Below are 13683 nucleotides of genomic sequence, written 5' to 3'. Positions count from 1 at the left end.
GACACCAACAACCTTGAGGTAGACCAGAGGGGCCCAGAAGAGCTCAGTCATGACACATCCTGCCAGAGACAGTTCGTCCGGTCCAAAACATTTCTACGCTGCCCTTTGCTTTTCCAAACCACGCCCAGTGGCCTTGTTCCCATTCCTACAAACTCACCTCGGGGTCTCGGTCCACCCACAAGGGGATCAGCCACGTGAGTCCACGCTGGATCAGGGCTGGATCCTCTCTCTGACCGCCTAGAGGCAGGAACCACAGAGACACCCAGTCCTGCCAGGGAAACAAGGGGGAGGGCAGATGAGCTGTATCCCAAGATCAGATGGGATAGGAGGCGGCAAAGAGGGACCAGGTGCCACATGCCTGATTCTCATTTGTTACAGAATGAAAAACAGGGAACACAAACTCCTGTTTCTCCAACTTCAAAAGCAAACACGTTTTTATTCAAAACAGCTATTTTTGCCATGACTTGGACACATTTACTTTCCAAGTATGCAGATTCCAGGATAAAATTCAGATAAAGATTCCCGATAAAATTCAGACAAGGCCTAAGAAATAGCCCAGTCTAAAGGATCACCCCATTTGTGATGGGAAAAGTCGGGAAAGCTTGCGGGGTGGGTGGGGGTTGGATCAGGTTCAGATTCTTTCCCTTGCAGTTCAACGGGACGAAAGGCATCGAGCAAGGCACTCACCGAGCTCGGGGTTTGGGCCAGCATCTCGTGAGACAAGTGCAGCAAGCAAAGGACAGTGCTCTTGGTGACGCCCTTTCCCATGAAGGACATGGCATTTCCCCCACGCTCCACGTAGAAGGAGGTGATGACCTGCAAGACAGACAGAATGAGCTCACAGCATCCTTCTCACTGAAGCAGCTCACAGGCCAACACCTTCGTCACATGAGTCCCCACCAGATGCTACGACACCCCTTGTTCACACAGCTAAAAGTGAGGAGGAGGGCAGGGAGCACGTTCTGTGCACTTTGCAGCAATGAAAACAAATAGTTGGTTTATGTTCTTTCCCTCTGTACAGATGATGGGGAATATACTCCAAGGGCCCTGCCACTTCAAATATAAGTTCGTGAGTTTTGAAATTTTACTTTTCAGCAAAAATGTATAAATCCCTTGTTGAAAAGATACATAAAAATAGTTAGCCATGGGGCCGGAGTGGTGGCGCAAGCAGTAAGGTGTCTGCTTTAAAACTGCTAGCCTAGGACGGACTGTGGTTTGATCCCCCAGTGTCCCATATGGTCCCCTAAGCCAGGAGCAATTTCTGAGTGCAGAGCCAGAAGTAACCTCTGAGCATCACCAGGTATGGCCCAAAACCCAATAAATAAATAGATAAATAAATAAATAGAAATAAAATAGCCAGGAACCAAAGCAAGAGCAGTGGGCAAGGCATTTGCCTTGTTTTCAATCCCTGGTGTTCCATATGGTCCCCCAAATACTGCCAGGAATGACCCGAGTGCAGAGCCAGGAACAATTCTTGAGCACCACCAGATGTGACCCAAACACCAAAAAAAAAAAAAAAAGGGGGAAGGAAGGAAGGAAGGAAGGAAGGAAGGAAGGAAGGAAGGAAGGAAGGAAGGAAGGAAGGAAGGAAGGAAGGAAGGAAGGAAGGAAGGAAGGAGGAAGGAAGGGAGGGAGGAAGGGAGGGAGGGAGGAAGAAAGGAAGGAAGGAAGGAAGGAAGGAAGGAAGGAAGGAAGGAAGGAAGGAAGGAAGGAAGGAAGGAAGGGAGGAAGGAAGGGAGGGAGGAAGGGAGGGAGGGAGGAAGAAAGGAAAGAGAAAGAAAGAAAGAAAGGAAGGAAGGAAGGAAGGAAGGAAGGAAGGAAGGAAGGAAGGAAGGAAGGAAGGAAGGGAGGGAGGGAGGGAGGGAGGGAGGGAAGGAGGGAAAGGAAGGAAGGAAGGAAGGAAGGAAGGAAGGAAGGAAGGAAGGAGGGAAAGGAAGGAAGGAGGGAAAGGAAAGAAGGAGGGAAAGGAAGGAAGGAAGGAAGGAAGGAAGGAAGGAAGGAAGGAAGGAAGGAAGGAAGGGAGGGAAGGAGGGAAGGATGGAAAGGAAGGAAGGAAAGAAGGAAGGAAGGAAGGAAGGAAGGAAGGAAGGAAGGAAGGAAGGAAGGGAGGAAGGGAGGGAGGGAGGGAAGGAGGGAAGGATGGAAAGGAAGGAAGGAAAGAAGGAAGGAAGGAAGGAAGGAAGGAAGGAAGGGAGGAAGGGAGGGAGGGAGGGAAGGAGGGAAGGAGGGAAGGGAGGGAGGGAGGGAGGGAGGGAGGGAGGGAGGAAGGAAGGGAGGGAGGGAGGGAAGGAGGGAAAGGAAGGAAGGAAGGAAGGAAGGAAGGAAGGAAGGAAGGAAGGAAGGAAGGAAGGAAGGAAGGAAGGAAGGAAGGAGGAAGGAAGGGAGGAAGGAGGGAGGAAGGGAGAGGAAGGAAGGAAGGAAAGGAAGGAAGGAAGGAAGGAAGGAAGGAAGGAAGGAAGGAAGGAAGGAAGGAAGGAAGGAAGGGAGGAAGGGAGGAAGGAAGGGAGGGAGGAAGGGAGGGAGGGAGGAAGAAAGGAAAGAGAAAGAAAGAAAGAAAGAAAGGAAGGAAGGAAGGAAGGAAGGAAGGAAGGAAGGAAGGAAGGAAGGAAGGAAGGAAGGAAGGAAGTAAGGAAGGAAGGAAGGAAGGAAGGAAGGAAGGAAAGAAAGAAAGAAAGAAAGAAAGAAAGAAAGAAAGAAAGAAAGAAAGAAGAAAAGAAGGAAGAAAGAAAGAAAGAAAAGAAGAAAGAAAGAAAGAAAGAAAGAAAGAAAGAAAGAAAGAAAAGAAAGAAAGAAAGAAAAGCTATCCAAGGATTCAAAGAAGAGTGGAGTAAAACAAAACAAAACAAAACAAAAATAACAGTGGAGTAATAGGTAGGGTGTTTTCCTTGCCTGTGTCCAACCCAGGTTTGATTCCCTGGCACCCCAAATGCTCTCATTCCCCAACCCTACTCCCTAAGATCTGCCAGGAGTGATCACTGAATGCAGAGCCAGGAGTAAGCCCTGAGCACAGTTGTATGCCCCCACAAAACAAATCTTGCTATATAAATCTCTTATCAATGACAGGGTCAGGGTAGATATTCTAGAATCACAAATCATAAATAAACAACTGGAAACTTATGATCAATCTCAGATGTGTATTCCATTGTCAAGTCTAGGTTTATTATTAAAATACCTGGGTCTCACCTTTACTGACATCCCTCCACTGGAAGAAGGGGATGAGTTTCTTCCTGTGCTAATGAAAGAAATGTTTCCTCAAGAGAAAAATGAGTCCTTAACAGAGACGAGTTAAAACAGACAGGGGGATGTGTGGTTACAGCGGCATTTTGAGGCAAAGTCCTTTCACAAAACCAAAGGGACTTGGGGATGGATTCTGGACCAACTAAGGGAGAGCAGCTTCACTGCACAGGCTCCGTTTCTAGTCCCAGAAATCAGGTATCGAATAAGAAATAAACACCAACTTCAGAGATGTGGGAGAAACTCCAATGGAGACAACATGCCAAATGCAGAGAACACTATAAGGCTTTTCTAAAGAGGATCAAGCAAACGGATGAAGATCACCAAGAGTCTTTTGGCACCTAAAAACAGATTTTTTTTTTTCTATCTGCCTCAGTTTCTGGGGGAAAGATGGGATTTAAGAAAGGGGTAGGAAGAACAAGGTGTGAATGAGAGATGATTTCTGGGGGAACATCACCCTCTGGAATATTCGGTCCCAACCTCTGGCCACCCCTACACCTCCACCTGCCTCCATCGTTGAGTGCTAGGAGCAGAAGATGGTGAGGACAAGGCAGAGCTCAGCACTCAGGAAGAGGCGAAAGGAGCAGCCCAGAACTTCTCTTGGTGCCTTGGGCTCTGGCTGGGAAAAACTGTGGGATGCACCACAGAGGGCAGGCATAACGTGGTGAGTCTTGCACATGTATGTGGCCACATTCAGGCAAGTTTCCTCAGCCACAGCCTGCCTGCAAACACACTCAGGTTAATGAAAGGAACAATAAGGCAAGTAAGTATGTGTGTGGAATAAAGCTCAGGCCATGCTTGAAGGTAATGAGAGGGCCATAGAGATAGTACAGCAGAAAGGGAGGGTGTTTTCCTTGCACGCAGCCATCCCAGGTTCAGTCTCTGGTATCCCATATTATCCCCCAAGCCTGCCAGGAGTTATCTCTAAACACAGAGCCAGGAGTAACCCCCGAGCACTTCTGGGTGTAGTCCCCCACCAAAAAAAAAAAAAAAAAAAGAGAAAGTATTGAGAGAGAATAGGGCGCCTAAGGAAAGTTTTATAAAACAAAATCAATGGAAGAAGATTCCACCTGAAAATACTGAAACAAGAGCCAGAAGTCAAAACAGAAGAAAAGGAAATACAGGCAGAAATCATAAATAACTGAGGAAATGTTAAGGAGTTAAAAGATTCATTCTCAAAGTAAACATACAAACCTTTCTAGAACTCTGCGGAGTAGTTTGGAGCGAAGAAATCAAATCATCAATGACTGGCATAAAACAGAATCTCCCAATAGAGAGGGATCTATTTTTTAAAAAATCAGATGATTTGAAGCAAGAACTCTGACAATTCAGATATCATTCTAGAAAAACAGGACTTTCCAAGACTGACACACAGGAATGAAAGATCTGAGTAAAACTTAGTCCCACTTTAAAATTCAATTAGGGGGCCGGAGTGATAGCACAAGTGGTTAGGGCATTTGCCTTCCATGCAGCCAACCCAGGAAGAACCCGAGCTCGATTCTCAGCATCCCCTATGGACCCCTGAACCTTCCAGGAGAAATTTCTAAGCACAGAGCCAGAAGTAACCCCTGAGCACCTCCAAATATGGCCAAAAAAAAAAAGTAAATAAATAAAATTCAATTAGTCCACAATCTTCCCGGAGAAGAAAACAACAGCCTCAGTGTACTTTGCCATCAAACTCAATTAAAGAGTAAAGGAAGAAATACCAATTCAAATAACCATTGTGGAGAACAAAGAAGAGAAAAGGATTAAGTTATATAAGGAGAAAACCAGAACTGATTTTGACAATAAAGCCTGACAAGTTTTATAAGAAAAACCCCAGACATAATAATTCTCAAAGTATTTCTGCCTAAGCAAATAGGTAGAATGCCTTCAAAACCAACACCAGCCCAAATACATTTGTTCCTGTAGAAAAGAGCAGATCCTAACCTAGTTAAAAATGTTACAGAAATGCAAAGTATACATTTTTATTTTATAGTTTTTGTTTGGGGGGGCCATTCCCAGCAGTGCTCAGGGCTTACTCATGGCTCTCCACTCTGGACTTACTCCTGGCAATGCTTACACAAATACACAGGTATGATGGAGATTGAACCTGGGTTGGTTTTGTGCAAGGCAAGCACCCTCCCCACTATACTATCACTTCGATTCCCAGATTAATGAGTTTCTTTTTGTTTATGGGCTTTTTTTGGCAGTGCTCAGGGGTCAATCCTGGCATGCTCAGGGAACGTTACGGGATGTCAGAGATCAAACCCTGGTCAAAAGTGCAAGGGAAACGCCCACCCGGCTGTAAATATCTCGTCAGCACCAAAGTTAAACATTTCTTTTTTATTTTTGGGCCACACCCGAAGGTGCGCGGGGTTTCTCCTTGCTCTGCACTCAGAAATCACTTTTGGCAGTCTTGGAGGACCATATGGGATGCCAGGGAGCAAACCCAGGTTGTCCATGAGCAAAGGAAATGCCTTCCCTGCTGTACCCAAATTTTATATTTTTAACCAACATAATCCATCACCTTAATAAGTGATTATCTTAAAAGATATAGAAAAGGCAACATACTTTTTTTTTTTAATCCATTATCAAAGTGAAAAGAAACATCCTTCCTCCTAGTTTTTTCTAACAGCAAATGTGGGAAACAAGCCCCTGAAAGATGCCCCAAGAAAGTTTTTTTCCCAGGGAGAGCAAGATCGAGAAAGTCATGCTGGATGAAGGGATTTGGGAACAGAAGGACAGACACAGAGCAGCTCTGGAAGGTGGACAAATAAATAAACATTGTGGGCCAGAGTGATAGCACAGCAGTAGGGCATTTGCCTTGCACACGGCGAACCCTCGACAGACTCCAGTTTGATCCCCGGCATCCCATACGGTCCCTCGAGCCTGCCAGGAGCAATTTCTGAGCGCAGAGCTAGGAATGCCCTTAAGTGTAGCTGGGTGTGACCAAAAATCCCAACCACCCCCAAATAAAGAAAAAGAAACAGTGTGCCAGCTGAACAACAACAAACCACAGTCATCAGAAAGTGTGACCTGGTCTTTCGTGGGAAGCGCAGCTTGGAGGAGAAAGGAGGACCCCACCCAGGACTGTAGAAGTGAGATGCAAACACTCAGAGAGCAGGTGTGATACAAGACCCTGACACCACAGCAAGGGGAATCAAGGGTCCCAAAACAAAGCTCTAAAAGATGGAAATGCCTTTTACACGCCATAGGAGTCAGCAGAGGAATTTTAAAGCTCCCACCTTCTTGTTTCCTCGAGGCAAGAATTTTGCCAGCAGTAGCATCCTCATCTGAAAGAGGGAGCAAAGGGGTCCAGACCATAAAGCAGAGGCCTGGAGACCAAGAAAGCCCAGAATCCACCCACAGGGACCAGGGAAAGAGCTCCTGGAGCTCAGCAATAGTCAAACCACCATGCACAGGTTAGTAAACAGTAAACTCCTGTAGTCACAGATACAAGGGTTGGTGAAAACTGTCAGAACATGCCAACAGGAAGTGCTGGAAACTTCCCAGGCAGAGGCCTTGGGTAGGCCAGTGTTCTAACCCACCAGCTCTCATCTTGGAGTCACGATTGAGCAATGTATGTTCACTTTGTGCATATTATACGTGTTTTGTATCACACCAATGAAAAGTCAACAAAAAGTCAGTTAATGAGGGGCCGGAGCAGTAACATAATGAGGAAGCCTTTTGCCTTGCCTGTGGCCAACCCAGGTTCCATCCCCTACATCCCATATAGAGTCCATCGAGCCTGCCAGAAGTGATTTCTGAGCACAGAGCCAGGAATAACCCCTGAGCACCGTCAAGTATGCACATGCACACACACACACACACACACACACATAGTCAATAAAGGAAACATGAAGAATCTTTAATATCAATAAAGCCTTGGTCTTGGGGCCAGATGATAGCACAGTGGCAAGGGTACTTGCCTTACACATGGCCAACACAGGTTCAATCCCTGGCATTCAATATGATACCCCAAGTCTATCTGGAGTGATCCCTGAGTACAGAGACAGGAGTAACCCTTGAGCACCACCAGGTGTGGCCCAAAAACAAACAAACAAATAGAACCTTTGGCCTATGTTCCCCAGAAATCATCGAATTCCAAAGAGGTCTTACAGGAGCCTTGTTAACAGATGGAATGTTTTGGGTGGCTAAGTATTTGGATAACGATAATCTGATTTGTCAGAGAATCATCTCTAGTTGAAACAGGCATCAACAGTCAGGCATGAGGAGCCTTGAATCCACAGCACAGAGCTATCTGGCTGCTCCCCTTTGGGAAGGGGGGTTTTTGCAGTTACCTCAAGGAGCCCCGACAAGTACTTGACACAGATGTCCAGGGGTTGTGTGAGGGGCGAGTGTGTGCTCCAGCCAGGTGAGGCTGTGAGGTGCACCATCCCCCGCAGGGTCCTCTCGAGAGCTGGCAGCCCATAAAAATGGGGTGCATCTGTGACCCTCAAGCACTGCAGCAGCTTCAGGGCCAGTTGCGTCTGGAAGACTCGGAGAAGCTCCAGGCACTTTCTGGGGGTGCAGAGGAGAGAGAAACAGAGTCAGAGACCAGGACCAGGATGGGCGAGGGGCATCCTGGCTGCGATGGCATCAACTAGGACTATGCGCAGAAATCCCAGGTCAAGTCACAGGCAGGAGCTGAGTCTGCAATCTGGAGCCATGAAGCAGAGCCAACAGCGGCCTAGGCTGTCCCCAGTGTAAGGTGAACCCTTTCCCCAACTTCCTTTTCCCTCACCTCTTCCTTTGAGATGTAAAAATCCAACTGGATAGTTGCTTTAGTATCTGTCTTGACCTTCCTCCACCTGGAATTGGGAGTTGGTTTGTATAGAGAGGAGTCTGGCTTTTGGCTGGAGCTCAATATAGGAAGCGCATGGCAAAGAGAGGCCATGAGGAAAAAGCAGATTAATTCCAATAAAACTTTAACTCATTGGCTTGGTATTATTTCTCCACCACTACCCTGCTTCATCAGACCTGTTCACCAAAGGAATTATAAACACGGTGTCTGGGGCAGTCTCACCTAACATGTGAGTCCTTTTTTTTTAATTTTACACCTAGGCTCTGACCAGAGACTCAGACACAGGAAGAAACAGTAGTTCCTTGTGCTACTGTGAGGAAGGTCCTTGGACAGACATGATGAATCAAAGAAGTAACCACAGGCCGTGTGCTGGGTGGTTCCTTCCTGGGCAGAGGCCCAGGACAGGCCACGAATCTGTAAATGGCAAAAAGATTGAGGGTGCAGGGGCCAGGATTCGAGGTGAAGGGCAGGAACTGCTTGCTTGACTGATGGGGTGGGATTCTTTGTAAGATCACCAAATATTCTGAAATCAGAGACAATCTTACAACAGTGTGAAAACGCCAGAAACCACTGCATTTTGCATTTCAAAATAGTCGAGGAATGAGTGTTTAAAAAGCTTAATAGGAATCAAACACCTAGATCGGTATTAAAAGACCAGCAGTGTGTGAGTCAGACCATCACAGAAATGGAAATGATGAGAAGGAAGTTGTGGAGAAAAAAAGTGTGTGTGTCTCCGTGTGTCTGTGTCTGTCAACATGTGCCTCTGTGTGTCTATCTGTGTGTACCTATGTGTGTGTGTGTGTGTGTGTGTGTGTGTGTGTGTGTGTATCTGCATGTGTCTGCATGTCTCCGAGTCTGTGTATCTTGCTGTGTCTCTCTGTCTTATCTCTGTCTATGTGTCCTGGGCCACTTACCTGTCCATCCCGACCCCGGGTCCGAGCAGCAGAGCGCTGTACAGTGCGATCAGCTCCTTCCGCAGCTGCTGCCGCACGGCGCTGCGTGTCCGGGCATCGCCTGCATCTTCCTGGGCCGGGGGCTCCGCCGACTCTGCAGGCACCAGCAGGTCTAACAGTGGGTTTGGACTCTGGAGAGAAAATTTGTGGGACCGGATTTGCTCCAACATCGTATCCTGTAGAGGTTTCACGGTCACCAGACTCCAGGTACCCCAGACCGCCTCCTGACCAGTCAAGACCAGAAGTGTCTACAGTACCAGGAAAAACTCAAAATCTCTCCTCAAATGAGAAAGAGTATAAAAAAAAAGCTATGAAAAATTTATACATTAGGGGCCGGGTAGGTGGCGCTGGAGGTAAGGTGTCTGCCTTGCAAGCGCTAGCCAAGGAAGGACCGCAGTTCGATCCCCCGGCGTCCCATATGGTCCACCCAAGCCAGGGGCGATTTCTGAGCACATAGCCAGGAGTAACCCCTGAGCGTCAAACGGGTGTGGCCCAAAAACCAAAAAAAAAAAAATTTATACATTAAAAATCAATCTACTAAGCTCACCACAAAGAGTGGTGAGTGTAGTTATAGAGATGACTACACTATTATGACAATGTTAATAAAAAAAAAACACAAAGATTAAAAAAAAATCAGTCTACCCCCCAAAAAGGGTGTGTGTGTCTAAGTGATAGCACAGTGAGGAGGGCGTCTGTCTGTCTTGCCTGTGTGGCAAACCCTGGCTCGATCTCTGGCCTCCCATATGGTTCCCCAAGCCTGCCAGGAGAGATTTCTGAGTGTAGAGCCAGGAGTAACCTGAGTGCTGGCGGATGTACCCTCCCCACAAAAAGTATTAAAAATGGTCAGTACCAAAAAGTAGTAAAAATCATCAGAAAAATTAAGTTCATTAGGGAAAAAGGTCTTTCATAATACTTAAAAAAATATAGTTCTTCAGAAAATACAGACCTATCAAAGGAGTGTAAAACAAGTCTAGTCAGAGGAACTGGAGCAATAGCACAGCAGGTAGAGCATCTGCCTTGCATGTGCTGATCGCATCTCTTTTAGCCCCCCCCCCCAGCCCTCCAGGAGTAATTTCTGAGCACAGAGCCAGGAGTAATACCTGAGCACTGCTGGGTGTGGCCAAAAAACAAAAAACATAGTCCAGTCGAAGATCCATACTTTGAGGGGTATAAATGCCCCACGTAACTTCCACCAACCCATCCTCAGCACCCCTGTACCCTATGTTCTCTCTCCACTCCCAGTGGAACCATCCTGCTGTGCCCAGAGTCCCAGGGAAGCGGGTGGGCAGCAGAGAAGGCAAGTAGGGGCAGTGCTGCTTCAACTCAGGCAGCCCCATTCACTGTGAAGACTCAAAGAAAAATACTACTACCAGTGAGAGTGAGCTCAAGGCTCTGACCTCTAGTGTGGCCAGGCCAAGCCCAGCTTTCCTGGACCAAGATCTCTCCCCAATATGTGAACATGGAGTCTCAGACACACACATGAGCCTACTGCCCCCTTCCTCAACACTTACAGGACGCAGCAATGATTCCAGGAGCCAGGTGAGCAGCTGCAGGGGTGCATGCTTCCTCTGGGCCTTCAGGAACTTGGTGAGAAACTGCAGGATGTCTAGGAGCAGCTTCTCATCCTCCATACAAGCAGGAAGCACCTGTAAGAACCTGCGATTTCGGAGATGGTCACCTGGGACTCCAGCTCTCAGCGATGGGGCACGCTAAAGAGCCCTGAGTAGCAGAGTGGCTCTGTGAGCACATCCAGCCCTGCAGAGATGTGCTGGGTGCTGGCACAATGCCACAGGGCAGGGGTGGACAGTAATACCTAGTACCCCTACTAGAGACCATCATGCAGTTAACACACTGTGGAGAATGGAAAATGCATGGTAAGAAATGACCCTGGCACGCGATTGCTCTGTGTTTCAAAGAATCCACCTGATTAAGCTCCTCTGTGTAACAACCAATGTGCAAATCTGTACATGTTTACCCCATGTGGTTCTCTCTAAAGGCACAGCTGTCTAAAGTGTGCCCCATAGCAGAAAAGCCAAACTAAACATCTGAATCTTAAGAGTTTGACTCCATAAAGGAATTCCGAGTTTGGAAGCTCCCTAAGTAATAAAATCCCCCTTCCAGGGGCTGGAGTGATAAAACAGCAGAGAAGGCATTTGCCTTGTTCATGGCTGATCTGGATTCAATACCTGGCATCTTACAGGGTCTCCCAAGCCTGCCAGTTGTGATTTCTGAGCAGAGCCAGGAAGTTAACTCCTGAGTGCCGACAGGTATGGCCCCAAAACAAACAAAACAAACAAATACCCCTTCAAATCATGCCTCAGGCCCAGGCTGGTAGCCATGGGGGCTGCTGGCAGTGGGTCCATGTCCAGGTCCATTTCCAGCTGGTACCAACTGAGACTTAAAGGTCAGAGCCGTGCCCACATTTCAAAGAACTTCACAAAGGAGATGAGTCACTTCAGAATGAAGCACGGTGACTGACACACGACCAGAACAACTTTATAACCACCTCACGGTGACGCAATTTAAAAATTCTATTAAACCCTAGGAAGCCAAAAACACCATGCAGAAAAGCCCTCTGCAGTCCTATGTTCACTGCAGCACTATTTACCATAGCCAGAATCTGGCAACAACCCAAGTGCCCAAGAACAGATGAGTGGCTAAAGAAACCTGTGGTATATCTACACAATAGAATACTGTGTAGCTGTTAGAAAAAGTGAAGTCATGAAATCTGGCTATGCATGGATGGACATGGAGACTATTAGGCTGAATGAAATGAGTCAGAGGGAGAGAGATAGACATAGAATAATCTCAATCATATGTGAGATATAAGAAAAATAAAAGACAGTATGTTAATAATATCCAGAGGCAATAGATATGAGGGACAGGAGGACCAGTTCATGGGAGGAAGCTTGACACAAATAGTGGATCAATATAGTTAGGTAGAGAACGGACCACTATAAGAAGAGTTGGTTTTGGTGTTTCTTGTTTGTTTGTTTTGGGGCCACACCTAGTGGCACTCAGGGTTTACTCCTGGCTCTGTGCTCAGAAATCGCTCCTAGCAGGCTCGGGAGACCATATGGGACGCCAGAAATCGAACTGGAGTCCGTCGGGGTTGGCCACATGAAAGGCAAATTCCTTACTGCTGTATGACAATGAGAGTTGAAACTGATAACTTTGGACTAGAACTGGGTGCCGAAAGGAGAGAAAGTAAAATGTGTGGTTCCCCATCATTAACAATAGTGCAAACCACAGTGTCTAAAATGAAAAAAGGGAGGAAGAGAAATAGAGAAAGAGAGTAAAATGCCTGCCATGCCTGCCCTACAGAAAGGCAGGGAGAGGGTGTAAGAGAAACTGGGGACATTGGTGGTGGAAAACATGCACTGGCAAAAGGCCAGAAAAATGACCAGAAACCCAATGAGAATGACGTTGAAACCATGGTGTTTAAATGAAAGGAAAAATATTTTTTAAATTATAAAATAAAATTCTACTAAAACATAAAATCCAAATTAAAATTTTTGTTATTTTAAAAAAAGGAATAAAACATCAATAGCTGGAGTACCCTGCGCCCACATTAGCGCCTGATGTCTCGGCTTATGCACCATCAACATAGACAGGAAGAGAGATATTTGGGTAGTTTCTTGAGACCTTTCACGGTAACTGTTCTAAGGTAGCTGGCACAGCACCAGCAGGGGAGCTTTAATTTCTGAGGTTTCTTGGGCTTCACTCGAGCTTCTCTCCAGCAATGCTCGGTACCAAGCTGGGTCCCCCCATAAGCCACACCTATATACAGAACCCCCCCAGAGGAATGTTTTTTTAAACCACTGTATGATTATTAATAACATCTTCTGAAGCGCCCCCCGGACAGCACCCAGAAGAACACATGCTCTTCTCTGGCCTCTAAGTACCTGCAGATGAGCCCAGATAAATGAAACTGGGTATCCCCTTTACCCCCAGCCACGTAGTGTACTGACCTGCTCAGGGGGACGTGCCAGGCCAGAGGCTTCAAGGCCAGCACGCAGCGGTCCCCGGCCTCCTTGGGAGCCCACCTGTCATTGAGCAGGTAGAAGCCCATCCTGGTGACAGCAGCCCTCACCTCCCTGTGGGCCGCGGCCTGCGTGATGGCGCAGACACAGTCTTGCAGCCCACTGGACGTGTGGGTGGTCCTAAGGGCCAGAATGTCCTGCTCAGACAGCCACAAGGCACTGGGAAACCTGGAGCGGGAGGAGACAGAAGAAACCGCCTCAGGCAGCTGAAGCCAGGGCTGCCACCGTCTCCCCGTCTGTCAGCTATACCCCCAGATTCTACAGTACGTTGGAGTCTAAAGAGAAGCTGGCAGAACTTCAGCATTGAAAAGTGCTCCCGCCAGCCCACAAGGTACTTATGTGGCTCTTCTGCTGCATAGAGAAGTCGAGTTTTCCCTCAAATCAGGAGCACGAATATATACATAGAAACCACAGGTATATCTATACATACGGGAATCATGCTAAGTGATGACCATGACCATTGACCACATTCATACTCTCCTGAAGTTCTAGCCCCAACTTGTCAATTTTTCTACGTGGCTGGAGATAGTAACTTCCCAAAATTTAAGACCTCTCTTGGGGGCCAGAGCAATAGCACAGCAGAGAGGGCATTTGCCTTGCATGCAAATGAGTTTGATGAGTTTCATGAGTTTGATCCCAGGCATCCCACTGGGTCCCCAGAACCTAC

At 47.2% G+C, this 13683-nt stretch overlaps 1 protein-coding gene across 1 annotated transcript in view; it reads right to left on the bottom strand.

Annotated features, from left to right (window-relative positions):
• The window catches only part of RTTN (rotatin), a 117646-nt gene that overhangs the window by 52678 nt on the left and 51285 nt on the right, over positions 1-13683 (bottom strand). The window contains exons 24-29 of the mRNA XM_049781666.1: positions 12945-13184; positions 10485-10629; positions 8935-9104; positions 7518-7737; positions 688-816; positions 158-268 (exon numbers count right to left, since the gene is read on the bottom strand). Of these exons, the coding sequence (XP_049637623.1) occupies positions 158-268; positions 688-816; positions 7518-7737; positions 8935-9104; positions 10485-10629; positions 12945-13184 (1015 nt within the window). The remainder of the gene's footprint in view (positions 1-157; positions 269-687; positions 817-7517; positions 7738-8934; positions 9105-10484; positions 10630-12944; positions 13185-13683) is intronic.

The sequence above is a fragment of the Suncus etruscus genome, chromosome 10 (assembly GCF_024139225.1).
Source record: "Suncus etruscus isolate mSunEtr1 chromosome 10, mSunEtr1.pri.cur, whole genome shotgun sequence".
Lineage (NCBI taxonomy): Eukaryota > Metazoa > Chordata > Mammalia > Eulipotyphla > Soricidae > Suncus > Suncus etruscus.
This window is presented reverse-complemented; position numbering and strand designations above follow the sequence as displayed.